The sequence below is a fragment of the Anguilla anguilla genome, chromosome 8, assembly GCF_013347855.1.
Source record: "Anguilla anguilla isolate fAngAng1 chromosome 8, fAngAng1.pri, whole genome shotgun sequence".
NCBI classification, from domain to species: Eukaryota; Metazoa; Chordata; class Actinopteri; order Anguilliformes; family Anguillidae; genus Anguilla; species Anguilla anguilla.
The window spans coordinates 1,361,105-1,380,873 of NC_049208.1; the positions used below are offsets into that span (position 1 = coordinate 1,361,105).

General features: G+C 44.3%; 1 protein-coding gene across 1 annotated transcript; it reads left to right on the plus strand.

The window, feature by feature from the left end:
- The first annotated feature begins 10,822 nt into the window (after positions 1 to 10,822).
- Positions 10,823 to 18,451, plus strand: LOC118233436 (proenkephalin-A-like). The gene is made up of 4 exons (XM_035429216.1): positions 10,823 to 11,119; positions 11,469 to 11,609; positions 16,493 to 16,786; positions 16,847 to 18,451. The coding sequence occupies exons 2-4, from the start codon at positions 11,472 to 11,474 to the stop codon at positions 17,063 to 17,065; spliced, it is 651 nt and encodes a 216-aa protein (XP_035285107.1). The 5' UTR covers positions 10,823 to 11,119; positions 11,469 to 11,471; the 3' UTR covers positions 17,066 to 18,451.
- Positions 18,452 to 19,769: the final 1,318 nt, after the last annotated feature.

Below are 19,769 nucleotides of genomic sequence, written 5' to 3' on the forward strand. Positions count from 1 at the left end.
AATTATATATGATCATACATATGGGTAAGTGGCCCTGCCCTCTGATTGGAAGGTTTTGGAGAGAGGGAGTGTGATTGGTTGGTTCAGGGTGAGAGGGACCTGCCGTGCTTTCTGATTGGCTGGCATGTAGACATAAAAAAGATATACAAAGCTCATGCTAATTCTGTGGTAAACAGTCACTATGGACTGTTCAAAAATATGACTACATTGTTCATTACATAAACATAATTTTGAATGTATTATTCTATTAAAAGGAATCAGAACAATTCTGGCCCATGTTTGCCTTTAAAAAATCTGACCCCCATGAAAAATTAGTTGAAGAGCATGTACACTTAAAAACAAACAAAAAAAACTTAAGAACTTAAACAACCAATTAAAATGATGAAGCATAACGGTCTTCAGCAGAGACACTGATTAGTTTCATGCTCCTTGCCTAGAGCATTAACATGTAACACGTGGCTATATTTGCAGTACACATGCCAAACTGTGATCATTATGAAATAGATTTAAATTGTCAGCAGATATCTTGTCGACAAGGTACACAGATAAATTATTGGGTATTCTTGTCCAAACCTCCATCTCTCTCTCTGTCTGTGTCCACCCCATCCCCCCCCCTTCTCCCTCTCCCTCTCTCTTTCTTTCTCGAGAGATCAGTTCCTTGAGGGAAAGAACTTGGCGGACACAGCTAATCTCAGGGTGGATGCGTCTGCAGGGACACCTGGACAGATTAGTTTCACATTGATCTGCCCATTGTGTGTCAAAGGTGCCAGAAACAAACACACACACTCACGCACACACACACACACACACACACACACACACACTCACACTCACACTCACACACTCTCACACACCCACACACCCACATAAACAAACACACACACACACTCACACACACACTCACACACTCACACACCCACATAAACAAACACACACACACACACGCACACACACACACACACACACACACACACAAACACTCACACACCCACAAACATTCACACACCCACATAAACACACACAAATGCACAAACACACATGCCTACAGGCACACACATACACAAACGCACGAACACACATGCATACACACACACACACACATACACAAACGCACGAACACACATGCATACACACACACACACACACGCACACACGCAGCGTGTGATTAGATGGTGCACGCTTTTATTGCGAAACCTTTGACACCAAGTGCAGCCGGCGGCCTATTAACGTGTTATCTCCTCCAGAGGAAAGCAGAAGCCATTACCCTCTCCATCGGCTAAGGGCCGCTCCGCAGGTAGAGCCGGGGTGGTCCTGTGGTGCGATGCCCCCCAGCGACAATCACACAGGTCCCCTCCACCCACCCCCACCCCCCCATCCCACCATGCCCCCAGAGGGCGGGGCGTAAAAGAAGCCACAGCATCCGTGAGCGGCCCGTGAGGTTCAAAGAGACAGAAATGCCAAAAAGGTGTTTGTTTTTGTTCTTTATTGGAATGTTAATATGTAATGTTTACATTTTTAGAATTTGCAATCTCTGTGACTGTGATTCCAGAATCTCGCTGACTGTGATTCTAAAATCTCTCTGACTGTTATTTCAACATCTCTCTGGTTGTGATTCCAGCATCTCAGCATCTCTGTGACACCTGCCCCATTTCTGCTCTGTGGGGCAGGTATCATTCATTTCCTGAGTAAAACCTAAAGGAAAAACATTCAGCTGCTAATGCACTTTCAATACTGTGCAGCACATACTGCAAGAATTATGTCAGTCTGTGTTAAACAGGCTGTAATTTTCCACAGTAAAAAAAAAACCCCGACTTTCCCCAAATAAAAATGCTGACGTCTCATTGAGCAACAATTTTCTCATCAGATGAGAAAGCCAGCCCGTGACAGAAGGTAATTGTTGTCCTGTCTGTTATCTAGCCTGAACTAAACTGGTCAATGACCAGGTATTAATTAAGGTGAAAATTTCAGTAGACTTGGCAAGCTTTAAAAATAAATGCTGTGGGAGAAAAAAAACATGGAAATATTGTGATAAATCTAAATTCAGAACAGCAGATGCCACAGGTTCGATCAAACGTTTCCACTGAACCCAGCTGCACTGCTGTGTTCACAGTTCTCCAGGGTATTGGCTTGAGTATTTCAGAAAATAAGCATTGGCAATAGCACTCAGCTTAGAAAAAACAAAACCCAGCATATTGCACTGATGGAGTACCTGCTGAAATGATAAGGCTACGTACCAAACAGGTGCTGGAGTGATGTGTGGGAATGTGAGAGATGAATACCCAAAGAGCTAACAGGCTACAGCCCTAATCTGGCACACCTGACTCTACTAATCAGCAGCTCAAAGAGATCTCCAGCTCTAGCTGTTGAATGAGGCGTGCTTTGTTAGGGTTGGAGTGAAAACCTACAGGACGGTAGATCTCCAGGAACAGGGTTGGGCAGCCCTGCTCTAGCGGTTGAATGAGGTGTGCTTTGTTAGGGTTGGAGTGAAAACCTACAGGACGGTAGATCTCCAGGAACAGGGTTGGGCAGCCCTGCTCTAGCTGTTGAGTGAGGTGTGCTTTGTTAGGGTTGGAGTGAAAACCTACAGGACGGTAGATCTCCAGGAACAGGGTTGGGCAGCCCTGCTCTAGCTGTTGAGTGAGGTGTGCTTTGTTAGGGTTGGAGTGAAAACCTACAGGACGGTAGATCTCCAGGAACAGGGTTGGGCAGCCCTGCTCTAGCTGTTGAATGAGGTTCGCGGCTAATGGACAATCACACACAGCAGCATCCTTTTCACTGAGTTTTTACAAGGTAGGCGGCACTGACCACACCTCTTCTCTGTCTGTACACCCCTGGCGTGCAGAATCTGTGTTAGATGGCAAATCCACCCCATGCAGTAAAAATGTTCAGTGTAAAATCAACTCTTACGGAGTGTATATGGTCCCTGTTGGATTCGCATGTGCTCTGTTTGAATTAACACTGGATATTTTAACTGTGCAAGCTGCCCTTTGAAGAAGGGATAGGAATGATGGGGTCACCCTCAGGACAGACCCACCCGCCTGATTTACTGCATCTGACCCCCTGACCTTTAACAGTGTGACCTCCTGACCTTTAACACTGTGTAACCCCAATTTAAACACTACAGAAGCATTGTGGCTAGTACAACTGCTCCAGGGAAGGTAACTATATACTTATCACAAATAGCACAGCTTTATATTTAAACTTGTGTTTATATATAAACGTGAAAGAGAAACATGAATCGCTCACAAAAGTACACGTAGGCTTATTGCAGCTTACTGCGACGTTGATCGAATACATTGTTCTTCTCTTTTAATCTATGTGGGAGCTGAACTTCTATAAAAATGCTTAGCATGAATGTCAGTCGCAGCGCAAAGTTAATTAGCTTTTAGGTGCCTCAGAAAAATGGCTCCGATTTAATTTAATTGCCGCCTCCTTATCGGCATGACAAGCGGATTAGCCCGGGTTGCCCGTTCTGCGCGAGTCGAACACACAAAGACTTTCCCCGGAGTTGCCGAGGTGTCAGCTGTGAAATTAAATCATGACGCATCACGGCAAAAAAAAAAACAAACACAACAAAAAATTCAAAATCCTAAAAAATTCAAAATCCAAATATGTGACACGTCCTGTCAAAATATCTGTTCCAGCATTAAGTGGCCTGGCGCTAAAACAGACCAACAGAAGTCTGCCTCCTGTGCAAAAATCATATCCTCAAAATATGGAGATTTCATTTTCACAGCAGCAGTTAACATCAACTGAAACATCAAAACAAAAAAAAATGTTATTACAAGCTTCACATGTATTCCAAATGCAAACTGTAGCCAGTATCAAATCTAAACTGGCTAAATCAAAGGTTAAGCTGTTAAACTCACAGTCAGGTAAAAATAATAATAATAATTTTTAAATCAGCGCATTGCCGCCACGCTGAAAATCTGCCAGAGTAACGTTGATCGGCAGACTGAACCGCTCACACTGAGCACGTCTGCAGGAGGTAGTAGGCTATTCTGTAAGAAGCTTAAAAATCAGGACAGCTGCACCAGCTCATTTAGGGCTGGCTATCCGCAGAGGAAATGGACTCCCCACGCGCGCAAACGCTCCTGCTCAGCATCACCATGGAGACGCACTTTCTGAACAGTAGAAATCGTCTTGGTCAGACACGATAGTTTTCGACCGTTAAAACTTCTGGCTTTTCGAGGAAAGGACGTCACTTTTGCTGTTGAGCTGACATTTGGAGAAGTGATTTCAGATGGCAACCTGCAGGAACAATCAGTCAGTTTGACCGTACCTCCCCAAATATCTTTATTATTAGTATTATTGCATCCATCCATCATCTAACCCCCTTATTCCTAGTCATGGATGGGGGGGTCGGGGGGCTGCTTGCATTGGGCGAGAAGCAAGATCTGTCGCAGGGCACACACACCATTCACTCACACACCCATACATAAGGCCAATTTACAGTCTACAATTAGCCTACCTGCATGTCTTTGGACTGCAGTATGAAACCGGAGTACCCGGAGGAAACCCATGCGGACACGGGGAGAACATGCAAACTCCGCACAAAGGCCAGGCCGGACTTCGAACCTGCATGCGGTGAAGCTACAGTGCCACCCACTGCACCACTGTGCCGCCCTGATGATGATGATGATGATGATGATGATGATAATAATAATAGTTATTTTGCTCCATCGACTTTTGAATGCACTATTCCTAGATTCATTTAATCCTTTGAAGAGCATGTTTTTTTGGAATGTTTTTTAATTTTTTAAAATTCTAAATCGGTGTTCTATGAATCGCGTATACTAAGAGCGTTTACTAAGCGGTGCAGTAACAAATATTTGCATTTTTACTGAACAATTAGATTACATAGGTTACCACAAACTGAAGTTAAAATAAGCCTTTAATACTGATCTGTAACTGAAATGAAAGACCTAAAAATTGCATTCTGACCACCACTAATCAGACATCAACTTCTCCAGTGGCAAAATCCCCCGGGCTCATTATCTCCGAGACGCGCAGGTGGACTCGACCGCCCTCGGCAGCAGTTTTCATACTTAAGAGGTTATTTGTAGACGGAGCCGCAGCTCGGAGAGAAGACATCACATAAAAATCACATTTGAACTTACACTTCTATTTTTTATTTTATTTTTTTTGGACAGGAAATTGCCAAAAGAAGCCGCTATATTCCGACTAATGATTTTCAGTAAACTACAGCACAACACTCTCAAATGCTGATCAATGCAGGTATATGCATACTTGATGGAATTTGGTGAAAGACAACTAAATTGTGTCGAATTCATCGAGAATTTAGGATATAATCTGAAGTTTTTCCTTCTGTGGAAACCAAATTGATTTTTTCGGAATACACTGATTGAGTTTATCCAAGCAATATTACTTTATTTTACCGCAGTTTCTTAAAGTTAATTTGGACCAACGTGTTTTCATTGTTTGTGTCATGGAATAAAAAACTCGTGCTTTATTCAACAGAAAATCCCCTGAAATCCCCCCCTTAAATGACCAGTGAGTCCCCAGCAGAGGAGGCGTCATAGAAATGTAATGTATAAAAAGACACATGGGCTCCAAGCCAAACTTAAAATTGACTTTAATTATGTTGTCTTTTCACGCTATGGATTTATCTTCCTGTCTATCTTAGGTCCATTGCTTTGGTGTGCAGTGCACCAGACGGTCCTTAGCTAATGCTACCAGCACGTCTTATGCAGTTTGTTCTTTTGTTTCTTGTTGCATGTTTCGGGTACTCCCTATTCACTGCTGCGTTGCTCTGATTTAATTTGTTCCTCCTAATTACATTTATAGCATAACTCGTGCAATTCTTTAAAAGAATTAGAAAGAGCTATGAAATATGGTAAAAACTTCAAACCTAATGAAGTCAGATATCTATAGATTACCCACCACTCATGTCTGGCACATGAATTAACTGCATCTGCACTCAATCTCCGTTCACATAGAAACGAGCTTAATCCCGGCCCACTGCATAAACATAAACACACACACACACACACACACACACACACACACCAGACACAACCTTACAACATACACAATTAAATTAAATTTGACCTTTTATAGTGCTTTATACAGAAACACTGTCACAAAAGCACTGTACAGGAAAACAAGAAAGCAGGTCATGGTATGATGATATAGAAGCAATCTTTTGGTTTTATCTATCTATTTTTTTTTTTTTAATCTTTAGTTTTAGTGGTTTTAGTAATGATTGGAATCTTGAGTACTTTTATTTATTTTATTTATTTTATTGTGTTTGTCTACTGTCTGTGTTGTTTCTAAATTGTGTCAAGATGGATGACTCTACTGCAAACCAAATCTACCTACGGGTACAAATAAAGTCACCTGAACCTGAATGGGAAACCTGGCCCGAACACCCAACAAAACCACCACCAGACTCTGCCAGGGAAGGAGAGGCAACAGCAGGGGGCGCCAGAGAGCACGGGACCGGGTGCGCTGCAAATGACTCGTCCCTCTAAGGCTCACTCTGCAGCTCACGCACTGACCCGGAATATGAACGGTCAACAGAGACCAAATTGCCTTCATCTCCTACGAGCCCCTTTAATAGGATGAGCAAACAGGAGCCAATCCTCTGCTGTAATCATAATTAACTTTACTTCATTTTTTATTAGCTTATTTCAAGAAATGCCGTATCATATTGCTTCCAGGCACTGAGGACAAACACCCTGTTTGTGTTTGACGAGGGGGGAACGTTAACACCTCAGGCGGTGCCCTGTAAACTGAGGGATGTGATGTATGCACGTCAAACAGACTGACACTTATGACGTCTACACACAAGCTTCACAACCTCTTTATAGCTGTGCTGTTTATCGTGTGTTCAGAGTAGATGGGAAACATATTCCACGATCATTCCTTGATTTTACTGAGGATAATACTTTGCCAAATGGCAGACGTAGAGTGGGAAGCAAAAACAGAAATATGTGCAGATACGCAGAAGCTTCACGCTGGCTGAGGATGGGTTTTCCCTTCTCTATGTCCTATCCTATCATATATATTATGAATGTTCGATGGAGGTGAGCTGAAAATTTGAAAGCAAGCAATTGGGAAAGTTTTAGTGGGGAGGCCATTTTGAGCACGGTTACTATGTTTGAACCAGGTAAAGATCTGTTTTGACTGGGAACTGTACTATAACAACAACAGTCCTGAACATGTAAATAATCAGCGGTCAGTCAGCCATTTTGTCATTTGATGGGTGTTCCAAACAGTGCTCAGAGAGTGCTCTCAGATGACTTTAAGAGCTTATCATTAATAGTTTCAGTTATTGTCCGTGGGGTCCAACACTTCAGCATCACCGGGTGCCCCGAGGCCACTGAACAAATGAGCTAAATTAATAATGCCTGCAGCTCCTTACATCAAAGAACCAGTCAGTTAATTAAACATCCTGTCACTCCTTCATTTTTTTTGTCTCTTTCCATCGAAGTGAATACGAATTACGGGCGTGAGTGACACAGTAATTACTGTACGGATAGAAACAACTTCCCACCACAGGAAATTAGATTTGAGGTGATTGAAACTATAAAACTGAGAGAGAGAGCGAGCGAGCGAGCAAGAGAGAAAGAGAGAGAGAGAAAGAGAGAGAATGAGCTGGGGGGGGGGGGTACAATGGGGTATGGAAAAGAACATTGAACCCTTTTCCTGTACAGGATTGTCAAACTAGTGAACGATCAAATATATGGTACATGCTGGGTGTGTGAGTGTGTGTGTGTGTGTGAGTGTGTGTTAGTATGTGTGTGTATTTGTGTACGTGTGAGTGTGTGTGTGTGTGTGAGTGTGTGTTAGTATGTGTGTGTATTTGTGTGTGTGTGAGTGTATGTGTGTGTGTGTGTGTGTGTGTGTGAATGTGTGAGTGTATGTGTGTGTGTGTGTGAGCGTGTGTGAAGGTGTGTGTGTGAGCGTGTGAGTGTATGTGTGTGTGAGTGTGTGAGCGTGTGAGTGTATGTGTGTGTATGTGTGTGTTTGTACGTGAGTGAGAGAGCGTGTGTGTGTGTGTGAGAGCGTGTGTGTGTGCATGTGTGTGTGTGTGTGTGTGTGTGTGTGTGAGAGAGAGAGCGTGTGTGTGTGTGTGTGTTTGTACGTGAGTGTATGGTTTAGGAGTCATAGCCTGACAGAGAAAGGCCAAACAGCCTCAGACAGCTGTTGGAATGCGTCTCATTGTCAAATGAAATTAGGAAGCATTAGGCCCACAGTAGTGGGTGTGATGTTTCCTCCACTAAAGTCTTTATTACTGAGCATCCTCCCACTCCAGTGCTGTGGTCCTGAGCAGCACACCCGGACACCTGGAGCGCTGCGACCCTTTCCTCGCTGGCTCTCCTGCCCGCTCATCGGCTGACTCATAAAGACTGCCGTCAGAGCCGGGCCGCTGGCGTAAACACTCAGACGCTCACGGCCACAGCCCTCCCTGCGCCACACACACAGCTCTCCCTGCGCCACACAGCCCTCCCTGCGCCACACACACAGCTCTCCCTGCGCCACACAGCCCTCCCTGCGCCACACACACAGCTCTCCCTGCGCCACACAGCCCTCCCTGCGCCACACACACAGCTCTCCCTGCGCCACACACACAGCTCTCCCTGCGCCACACAGCCCTCCCTGCGCCACACAGCTCTCCCTGCGCCACACACACAGCTCTCCCTGCGCCACACACACAGCTCTCCCTGCGCCACACAGCTCAGGGTTAAGTGGTGGGTGAGATTTATGCTGGAGAACTTTGGGGCCACAACGACATTCTTGTTTCCGGCCCTCCGAAACCCCAGGGCCAGCTGTGACAGCTGCTGTTCTCGTACACAATCAGACAAAATACACCTATGCCACTAACAATACTCTCAAACGAGTTCGTTTCTTAAGGCGCTACATTTTCAATCTTGCTCTTGCACTGACTATGGCATTTAACTATGTTATAGATTATCTATCAACTGCTACTATCAGCTGTGAAAGATGACTTAGCATGACGTCTGGCCGTTGCCTAAACTAAATGCGTTGCTTTTGCGCACTTGCTCAATGTAATGTAAACTACAAACGTGAATGTAAATGTAAATGTAATGCGCCGTTTAGGGTTCCGTTCGTTTATTTTCAGTTTTTGCTTTTAAAATAGAATTACAGAACTTAATCGGTCCTGTCTTTATATCCAATTTTACTGCGTGATAACATCACAGCTGGGAGAGAGAAATGACAAGTAGCCTAATTACCAAAGAAACATTAATTGGATTTTTCAGAGTTTGTCACCAAATGCTCCAGTTGTGAGAAATGTACGAATTTACTGAAGAGCCCTCGTGCCCTCGTGGAATCATAAAAGCTCGCTCTCAACCTGACAGCAACAGTAAATGACTTGTCATAATTCGTTCCAGGAATCAACAATCGTGTAAATTACTTTCCATTAAAAAAAACTCCACAGAATTTCCACGGCGCGCGTGATGGTTATCACGTACGTACGCATGTTTTCATTATCGGCCACGTCGCGAGTTCATCTCTTTTTAACTCGTCACAGACTTGAGCCCATCTAGGGACAATTAGCATATGCTATAAATACTGTGATACATTGCATTGGATATTGTTTGACAATAGTCTATGTTTAAATGTATCTGTCCCTATCAAAAAACATTAAATAAATAAATAAATTCTCGAGTCAACGGCCCCTGATCAGCGACAAACCATAAGCACGCCCGCTAGTCAGTGACCAGCAGTACACATTTAAATTGTCAAACCTTATCTCCTGCTTTTACAGCCACAGTAATAATACTACGGCAAACAAAAGGCGATAAGAACTGAGCCCGTTTTAATGAGTGTATCTTCTAGGAAATAAGGTCGGATATCAACGCAATCATTCTCTTTAACGGCCACGATGACGTTCGTTTTCATTAGAATGAATTATTCTGTTAATCATGAAACTAACAAACTTCACACATCACATCACGTCTCCCCCATTTCATCTGAGTTAGATTTCAGTATAACCAAGGATAACATCAGTGTGATTTTGGTTGAAGTATATTAACCAATACCTCTACACTGTTGTGTTACTATGACTATTCGTTCAGCGTAATGGTACTTATTCATAACATGAAATGGAACAGGGATCTCCTTTTTAATGTTTCCAGAGAACACCCCTTGATCCAACACTTCCGGGCTTTCTTAGGCTTTACGGAAGACCTCGTGGAGTTCAGGCTTATTTTCTTCTGCACAATGTGTTTGAATTTAACTATAAACAATCTTATATTGCGGAGAACGCTTCGGGCTCGTCGTGAAAATGAATCACAAAACGGACACCTATGATAGTTATTGCCTTTCTACACTCATCCAAGGCAAGCGATCTTAGGTCTCCAAGTAGCTTTTTCCTACATCTAGGCTTTTGCCTGAAGTAATTCGGGTGAACGTTTTCAGTCGTGGTGGTTTCTCGTTCTAACTCCTAGCTCAATCAGGTCCATCTAGCTTCACTTTGATTAAACAGGTTCAAACTGCAGTGACATTGTCACACTTGGGAATCGACCATACCACCATATGACTGCAAACCTTACGTACTTATGTAAGCGTTGGTAAATGGCAGCAGAACAACACCAGAAAGTAGAAGGAGTTTAGAGAGCAGCCTGTGTGCATGGGGATGGCCTTTGAAATAACCCCTCTGGCTTCGTATAGGAATACCAATACATCTCGCTCCGATTCTCAATTACGCGCCGTTGCCAGTTTCCAACAGTAGACTATCAGATAATTCATACTTTTTGTCTACGTCATTCGACGTCAGGAAATCCTCCCCGCGCTATTGGGAATTACTTTAGGCCACTGACCTGTCCCCGCATATTTAAGTCTCTCTGCGGCGCATCAACCGCATTCAGTCGTCGCCGTCCCTGGTGAATCCAGTCCTGTGCTCGCGCGGAGCTGTTTTAGCGGGCTGTGCACGTGTCCGTGTCCCAAGATCTGCAGCCGCGGGTTTTCAAGAGTCTGACTAAAAGAGTGGCGATTGGACTTAGCCGTGGCCGATTTTCTACAATCTTTTCTACCAAGGGAAGTTGTTGAATATCTGGTGCAAGCCCGATTCCGCATTCGCGCGGACCGAAACTTCGCCGGACAGCGGTAGAACCCACTGCTTTCAGAGGTGAGTTGCAGTGCTTGTGTTGTGTTTGTGTTGTTGTTGTTGCGCATTTGTATCTAATGTGTTAACAAATTATCGCATGTATCAATGCACTCCAAATTACTGGGTCAGATGTCTCTTATTTATCTACTCTTCCTTTAAATTGAGCACTTAAAATCAGTGATTGAGGGCAAAAGATGGATATATATTTTAATATATATTTTATATAACCCCCCCCCCCCCCCCCCCCCCAATGTTATCAAACCCAGAAAGTTGCCTTTTTATTTATAAGAATATAATATAGGAGCATCTTCTTACTATAAAAACGGGACATTCTGTTTAGTTTTTGAAGTTAGACCACTTGTGTTCCCAGCCTATGGCGCCACTGGTGAACCGCTGCTGGACGCTGGTTCTGGGCGCGTGCCTGGCACTAACGGTCCGAGCCGACTGCGAGAAGGAGTGCGAGCTCTGTCTCTTCCGTCTGCAGGGCCGACAGGCGGACTTGAGCTTGATTGTAAGTATGACCAGTTTACAAACTTGACTTATTATCGCCGTGCGTAAAGACGGAGGTTTTACTCACAGACGTCACTTTCTACAAACTTTTAAAAACATTTCTGTTGGTAATGTCACGCTACACATTATCCCCGCGTCTCTGTCTGTATTTTTGGGACTAGTAAACTGGACAAAATTATTGGATTATGCAATAATTATTGGATTAATTCCCATTCATATGTGCTTTTCGAACCAATATCTGGAGGGAAGTTATATTCCAAAATGTTTAGTTTGAATAGTCTGCATGAAGTCTCCGGGTTGTCCTTGTTTATCTTTAGGCGTTTGATCACATTCTCTTTCGATTGACTGAGCATTCCAATTAAGCATATCCGCATAATTTCCTCAGATATATTTTTAAAAGCTAATTTGATGCTCTGTGTATATTGAGGTAAGATACGTGTTACAGTACACATGCACCTTTGTTCCACATGTCATAAAACATTTTATAAGACCTATACGAGTGGTCGATTGGCTAAAACTGTACAAGTATTACTGAATCTACTAGTAGTGCTTATACCTGTATAGCCTGCAGTTGAAACGAACAGCTTAGAGATTTGCCTCAGTTCGAGCTACCTCCACTATGCAGTAACTATTAAGAGCAGCCTTGCACACACAGTAGAATATTCAGTGTTAAATCAACTCTTACAGAGTACATAAGTTCCCTATTGGACTCATATGTACAGTACTCTGTTAAGAGTTGAATTAACACCAAACATGTTCCTGTGCATAAAGAATGGGGTTGGGGTTGGTTTTATTCTTGGTAGAAGATGCCTGTGATATAACATCCATCACCCCAGCAAGCACAATGGGAGTTAAACAAGGTTTGTTATATTTTGCATGGACCATAAGACGGTAACATTTATAATGACCGACATGTCTGCTGTTAATTTAAATGTCATTAACAATGATTTTTTTTTCACAACTAGAGGGCAGTGCAATATTAGGGCGCACACACACACAATACGCGTGAAAGTACATGCACCCAATAGCTGTATGAATGGCCTTACAAAGGGAAGAAAATGCTGTTTCATCCTTTATATATGGATTTTCTTTGTCCTATATGTTTAGATTTTGTAAAATCACGTTGTTTTGTTTCTTCAGCTTCTCAGAAAATTGAATAAATGACCTTTGGATGTGAAAAATCTAATCTCATGTACTCCCACAAATGGTACTTCATTACATCCAGATAATAACCATAATGTACCATTCACTGTATTCCAACACCCCCCACACATACACACTCACACACAGCAACACATCTGTTTATCACCTTGAATATAGAATACAGAGTTTATTCACGCAGAATAAGAATGGATTTAGGTCAATGAAATATGCCATAAGCTATTAAATTAAGGATGACCAATCACCTGCCATACAGAATACAGTGTTTATTCACACAGAATAAGAATGGATTTAGGTCATGTCTTGTGAATTTTGAAATATTCCATATTTTAAGCTATTAAATTAAGGATGACCATATGAGACCGTATGAGAAATGTGTTAAAAACATTTCACTCTGACAATGCATCCTGTCCCAATAAAATAATCACACATTATTTGAACAGGGCAAAGGTAAGGCAGCTCTGAACTGCTGTAGCATTGAGCTCAGCGAGACAAAAAAGACAAAATGGTGGCAGGCTATTATCACCTCAGATCCTGGACCCCCAAGTGCAGCAGATATTGGTTATTGGGTGGTTCATCCTGTTAAGATACTGCTCCAGTGTGTGCGTGTGACTTTCTAGTAAAGTGGTCTTCACTCCAGGTCCTGGAGGGCCGCAGGGTCTGCTGGTTTTTCTCGTTACTCGGCACTTAATTGATCAGTTAAAGCCAGTCGATTACACAGTTACCTCACCTCACCTGGTTTCTTGGGTCTGAATTGGTTGCTGATACTAAGGTGGAAACCAGAAGACCCTGGCGACCCGCGTGGAGCCAGAATGGCGCAGTACAGGGGTTCTCATACTCGGCCCTGGGGCCCCGTGTGGAGCCAGAATGGCGCAGTGCAGGGGTTCTCATACTCGGCCCTGGGGCCCCGCGTGGAGCCAGAATGGCGCAGTACAGGGGTTCTCATACTCGGCCCTGGGGCCCCGTGTGGAGCCAGAATGGCGCAGTGCAGGGGTTCTCATACTTGGCCCTGGGGGCGCGCTGGGTGTGCTGGTTTTCATTCCAACTACAACTGCAATCCCAGAATTTTAACAAGCGGTTAATGTTTCTTAATTAAGTGCTTTTCATGTTAGGAGGAACTGTTTATCCTCTTAAGCCGTATTATGTGAGAAATTACTATGCATGGCATGAAGAATGAAAGTCACATTGTGCTTATTGTGCTATATTGCAAACAATTACATAAAAAGAGGTAACAACATTTTTTGACAGATAAAATTAAAGACTGAGGTGAATTAATTAAGTTGCCGAATACATCTGTCTAAGCGCTTTCCCTTAAACGTATTAACACAGTGCAGGTCTGGCTTGTCTTTGAATTCGTCGTTCCAGGTGGTCAGTTTTAGTGGCCAGGTGTCCACGCTTTCAGCAGCTATGAGCCTGTTGATTAGCCTCTTTAATCTGATTAATTCTGGACCCTCTTTATGTAATCATTCTTAAATTTCAACATAGTTTTGCTTAAGAGGGTAAATAATCCCTGTAGCATGAAAAGAATATAATTAAGAGAAACGAACAGCTTGTTTTTGTGGTTGTAAGGAAAACCAGTGTACACCGGGGGTCCCCAGGACCGAGGATGAGAACCACAGATCCAGTATGTGGTCAGTAGTCCCACAGGGTAGTGCATCACTGGGGAGGGACAGTTTCATGGGTGTGGGGGGGGGGGGGGAGGGGGAGGGGGAGGGGTGAAGAAACAAAACAAAGTGATTTTAAAAAATCTCTCTACTCCCACGAGCATCTACATCATTCACCACACCCCCTTTCACTGATGGTGTCCCAACAGTGAGACAGACCTACAAAATAACGGACCCCACAGACCTGCACTGCTTCAGTAAGGGAACGCAGGGGATACTGACTGAGCCCACAGACCAGCGCTGCTTCAGTAAGGGAAGGCAGGGGATACTGACTGACCCCACAGACCAGCGCTGCTTCAGTAAGGGAACGCAGGGGATACTGACTGACCCCACAGACCAGCGCTGCTTCAGTAAGGGAACGCAGGGGGTACTGACTGACCCCACAGACCAGCGCTGCTTCAGTAAGGGAACGCAGGGGATACTGACTGACCCCACAGACCAGCGCTGCTTCAGTAAGGGAACGCAGGGGATACTGACTGACCCCACAGACCAGCACTGCTTCAGTAAGGGACCGCAGGGGATACTGACTGACCCCACAGACCAGCGCTGCTTCAGTAAGGGAACGCAGGGGGTACTGACTGACCCCACAGACCAGCGCTGCTTCAGTAAGGGAACGCAGGGGATACTGACTGACCCCACAGACCAGCACTGCTTCAGTAAGGGAACGCAGGGGATACTGACTGACCCCACAGACCAGCGCTGCTTCAGTAAGGGAACGCAGGGGATACTGACTGACCCCACAGACCAGCACTGCTTCAGTAAGGGAACGCAGGGGATACTGACTGACCCCACAGACCAGCACTGCTTCAGTAAGGGAACGCAGGGGATACTAACTGACCCCACAGACCAGCGCTGCTTCAGTAAGGGAACGCAGGGGATACTGACTGACCCCACAGACCAGCACTGCTTCAGTAAGGGAACGCAGGGGATACTGACTGACCCCACAGACCAGCACTGCTTCAGTAAGGGAACGCAGGGGATACTGACTGACCCCACAGACCAGCGCTGCTTCAGTAAGGGAACGCAGGGGATACTGACCGTGGTTCTGCAGTGTGCAGTTGCTTCATTAACGCCACATCAGCAGATAAACGGCACAGGCAGGAAAACCAATGTGCCAAAGCACAACAAATGAGCAGTTTTTTTTAGGAGAATAAAACGCAGTGCATCCAGCAGATTTAACGGGAAATGAGACCGGTCCTCCATCGCCCGCCTGTCACAGACTGGATCGAGGGCGCAGTAGGGGCTGTAAAGTGGATTCTATCTAAAATGACCCGGGGGAGGAACGGGGGGGGGACAAGCTGTTTGTCGGAAAAACACAAGAGAGAACCATTTTAACCACAGGCGTAGTGGTTTTGATGAAATTGCTGTTGTTTGTGTGTGTGTGTGGAGTTGAGTGTTCTTCTTGCAGGGGTGTTAGCTGTTTTTTATTTTCTTGATTGAGCTTGGAAGTGGTCAGTCTAGACTAGAGTAGTTCTGTTGTACAATTTGCCTCTTAAAGTACTGATGTTCTATTTCACTTTAAAGTTGAAAGGCTATCAGACTGAATGTGTGGATTTGCAGTAAACTAGCGGATTTATTTTCTCAAGCCTATTACTACTAATGTCATCATTTCATTAGTCCCAGAAAGTAGATGAAATAGCTGCCATTTACTAAAATACAGCGATAATAATATGATAATCTCGGCATTGATGAAAAACAAAGTTACTGTTTCACTGAAGCATGATATAATGTGCCCAAATCTATGACAAATGGCAACCATTTAGGCAACGCAAATCTGATAAGGCAAAACTGGAGTTATTTGAAAGCGGGTTGGAAGTTGGAATGTGTTTTAGGGGGTGTATTTGTAGTGTGTACTACAAGTGGGCAACTGGTTTATTGCAAGTGTCCGACAGGAAAAAAGAGAGTTTAATATGATATACAGTTTGTGCTGGAACAGAGCGATTGAACATGTGGAGCCACGGTGTTGGCCTGCAGGGCTGTACGTGGTCAGCTGACATCTACAAAACGAGCAAACAAAAAGCGAAACCTTGACACTGCGTCCGCTCTGCCCTCTCTCCAGACGTGCGTGCAGGAGTGCGAGGGGGGGGTGAGCACGGTGAAGTCCCTGGGCCTGTGCCGGGACGTCCCGGCCGAGGAGGGCGACCCGGGCCGGGCCGTCGCCGAGCAACAGGACCAGCTGGCCAAGCGCTACGGCGGCTTCATGCGCCGCTACGGGGGGTTCATGAAGAAGTCCGCCGAGGTCGCCGTGGAAACGGCGGGAGAGCTGGGCAAGCGGTACGGCGGCTTCATGAAGAAGGACGACGGCGGGGGCCGCCTGGGCGCGCTGAAGGAGCTCCTGGCTGCGGCGGCGGCGGCCAGCGGGGAGGGGGGGGCCGGAGAGGGGGGGGGCAGCGAGGGGGGGGCCGGGGGCGAGGGAGAGCAGCGGCACGGGGGCGTGACGCACAGCGCGGAGCTGGGGGGCGGAGTCAGGGCGCTGCAGAAACGCTACGGCGGGTTCATGCGGCGCGTGGGCAGCCCCAACTGGGAGGAGAACAAGAAACCGTACGAGGGGCTCAGCAAGAGGGCCTGGGGCCCCGAGGAAGGAGCCGGCTCGCTGGGCGCGGACAAGAGATACGGCGGGTTCATGGACTAAAGTTACCCTCGTCCTGTTTTCTTTCTTTCTTTTTTTCTAACTAAAAGACGCTATCATCAATTGCTAGGTCTTGCTCTGCACTACGTGACTTGCATTTTGCAGTTTTTTTTGTTGTTGTTTTGCTTGTTTTACTGTCTGTATGGTTACACGTTTACATGTTTTTTCAACCACTGTACCCCTCTGCATGTGTTTTTGTTTTCCTTTTTATGAAACGCACACCCAACATCCTTCAAGCAACTTAAACGAGTATGTAGCCCACATCCAGTAAAACACACACCTGTTCTGCCTTGTGTCACAGCTATTCCCTTACCTGTAACCTGAACATAAAGAGTAAGAAAACTTGGTCTCAACACGCACACGCACGCACACGCAAACACACACACACAAACACACACACACGCATGCACGCAGACTCAAATGTCTTTTTGAACATGAAATCATACGTGCATAACTGCTAATATTGACATATCCAGTGAAATGTATAAAAACTGCTGAAATATATAAAAACTGCTAAGATATATATTTGCACTCATTTTGCTGCTCAGTGATATCGTGCTGTATCCCCAGCCCTGTCCGGCTGTGGGCTTCTGTGGGGGGGGGGGGGCGTAAACTCTGTGGACCCCCCACCTCTGTGGAAACACAACGTCTGCAAGCAGGGAGGTTCACTGCTGTGGTACAGAACCTGCTTCGGGGAAGGCCCTGTCTGTTTCTGTATTTCATACAAACTTGTTATTTATTTATTTATTTATTCATTTAATCATATGTGAGTCTGGCATAAAAAATAAAAAAAATCATTATTGACAAGCACTTGAACGGTAACTGTTGACTGTGTTCAGCTGTGGTCTAATCAAGGAGCCTCGCACTGCCGATATCCCATGATTGCTAGCGCTGCTTTGGAATATGATGTAACCAGGTGCTCATCGTCTGTACTGGGCATGGCTAGCATCAAGAGGAGACTTAATATATAACCAGGGGAGAGAACCATTGCATGCAAACCCCTCCCCCATACTGGGTGGAGCTACAAAGACCTGTCAATCACTGACACGCTGGAACCAATCAAAAGGGTTTGCTCTCCACAATTAACTTAATGGTTCAAACCAGTGAGTCCCTGACATCATTGTAGCCCATCATTGTAACAGTTTTTTTGTTTTTGTTTCATGAGATCCTAATCTTCTTTTCACTACTGTAATGTACCAGTCAGATTTTGGTTCATATTTTAAATAAGACACTCATTGTATTATTAGTTAAATGCTCTGTTTTCCTTTCCAGTAAATTTCAGCTGTAAGATCTTATGGACTAGCTGTACAGATCACTAATAAATTGGTTTTAATTCCACAGCTGAATGTGTTTGTCGTAAGTGTAGGTATGCCATCCACACGTCTCTGCAGTCCCCTAATTGCTGGCTAGCCCTTATCTGCGACAGTAATTACCTACTTAAAATTACGCCATTATCTCAGTTTGAAAGAAACTACCGATGGCGCCCGATTGCCTCAGCAGCAATGGCTGAATGGCGAGATTGCTGGCAGTCGCTTACAGTGTGTTTTAACAGTCATTTATTCCATGAGGGGAGAGAATACTTTTAAGAAAATGAAAAAATGATTTTGAAAAGTCCATCGGTTGGGATATTCTATGGTAATATGATCCATTACAGGCTGATTAATTTGAGTGCCATTCATCCTGTAAGGTATTAAATGATTTTTAACAACCGTTTGGTTTAACAGTTGGTTAGTTGCATCTACAAATTGCTGGCTGCTTGCTATTTACCATCGTAACAAACTGAAATTTGAAATATATTTCAAAGTATAGTATATGTGAGTTCACACAAAAATAGTGCAAGTCAGTGTGGACTGTTTAAAGCAACTCAGTATATGTGCACCCCATAGTCACTCGCCTGTACACTAGTGTCACAGCAGGGTACATAACTGTATCTATGCAGGCTACACATGCCAAAGACACGTTTGTGTCTACCAAGACAGACAGCGATCCGTACAGAGACACACTACTGGCAGAAAGCAGTCTCCTCTGTCTATGCATAACCATTAGCACAGAGGAAAGGTTAAAACGCTATTTTGGAGTCAGATAATTCAGATATCATTAAACGAATCCCGTTCCAGTAGCACCAGGTAAGACTACATTACCCACGCGCTCCTTCACCACTCCGATACTTCAGCCGTTTGGTGAGTCAGAGCGGTTTCTCACAAGATAAAAAATTAAAACATAAGGACTTATCTGAACTTTATTACTGGAGACACTCACATTGATTTAAAAATCCCTACTGAAAGGTAAATGAAAAAAGTTTTATACTCTGGTTATGTATGATTAATTTTCATATACATACTGTGTATCACTGTCATCTAAATTTAACAGCCATGAAAATTCATTATATTACAAATTTAGTACAAATATAATACTGCATGCCTACAGTGCAAAAATTCACACAGGCAACATCAGGTGAGGAAAGCAGTTGAGAGCTAAATTTATATAATGATGGGATAACTTGACAAAAAATCTCAGCTACAGTAATACCAGTGTGTGTGTGTGAGTTGTATGTGACTCATTTTGGTAGTATCTACCACACCCATTTCGCTGATAATCTGGGATTACACGGAGCATATTTAAAAGCACCAAATCAAAACGTAAACATTTTTAAACAGAAACGGACCGGGACATAACATTTCATTTGAATGCAGCAAGTTATAAGGAC

Coding starts and splice junctions, on each gene's coding strand:
- LOC118233436 (XM_035429216.1), top strand. CDS start 11,472: ATGGCGCCACTGGTGAACCGCTGCTGGACGCTGGTTCTGGGCGCGTGC. Junction 11,610..16,492: donor AGGCGGACTTGAGCTTGATT/GTAAGTATGACC, acceptor CCCTCTCTCCAG/ACGTGCGTGCAGGAGTGCGA. Junction 16,787..16,846: donor TCCTGGCTGCGGCGGCGGCG/GCCAGCGGGGAG, acceptor GCCGGGGGCGAG/GGAGAGCAGCGGCACGGGGG.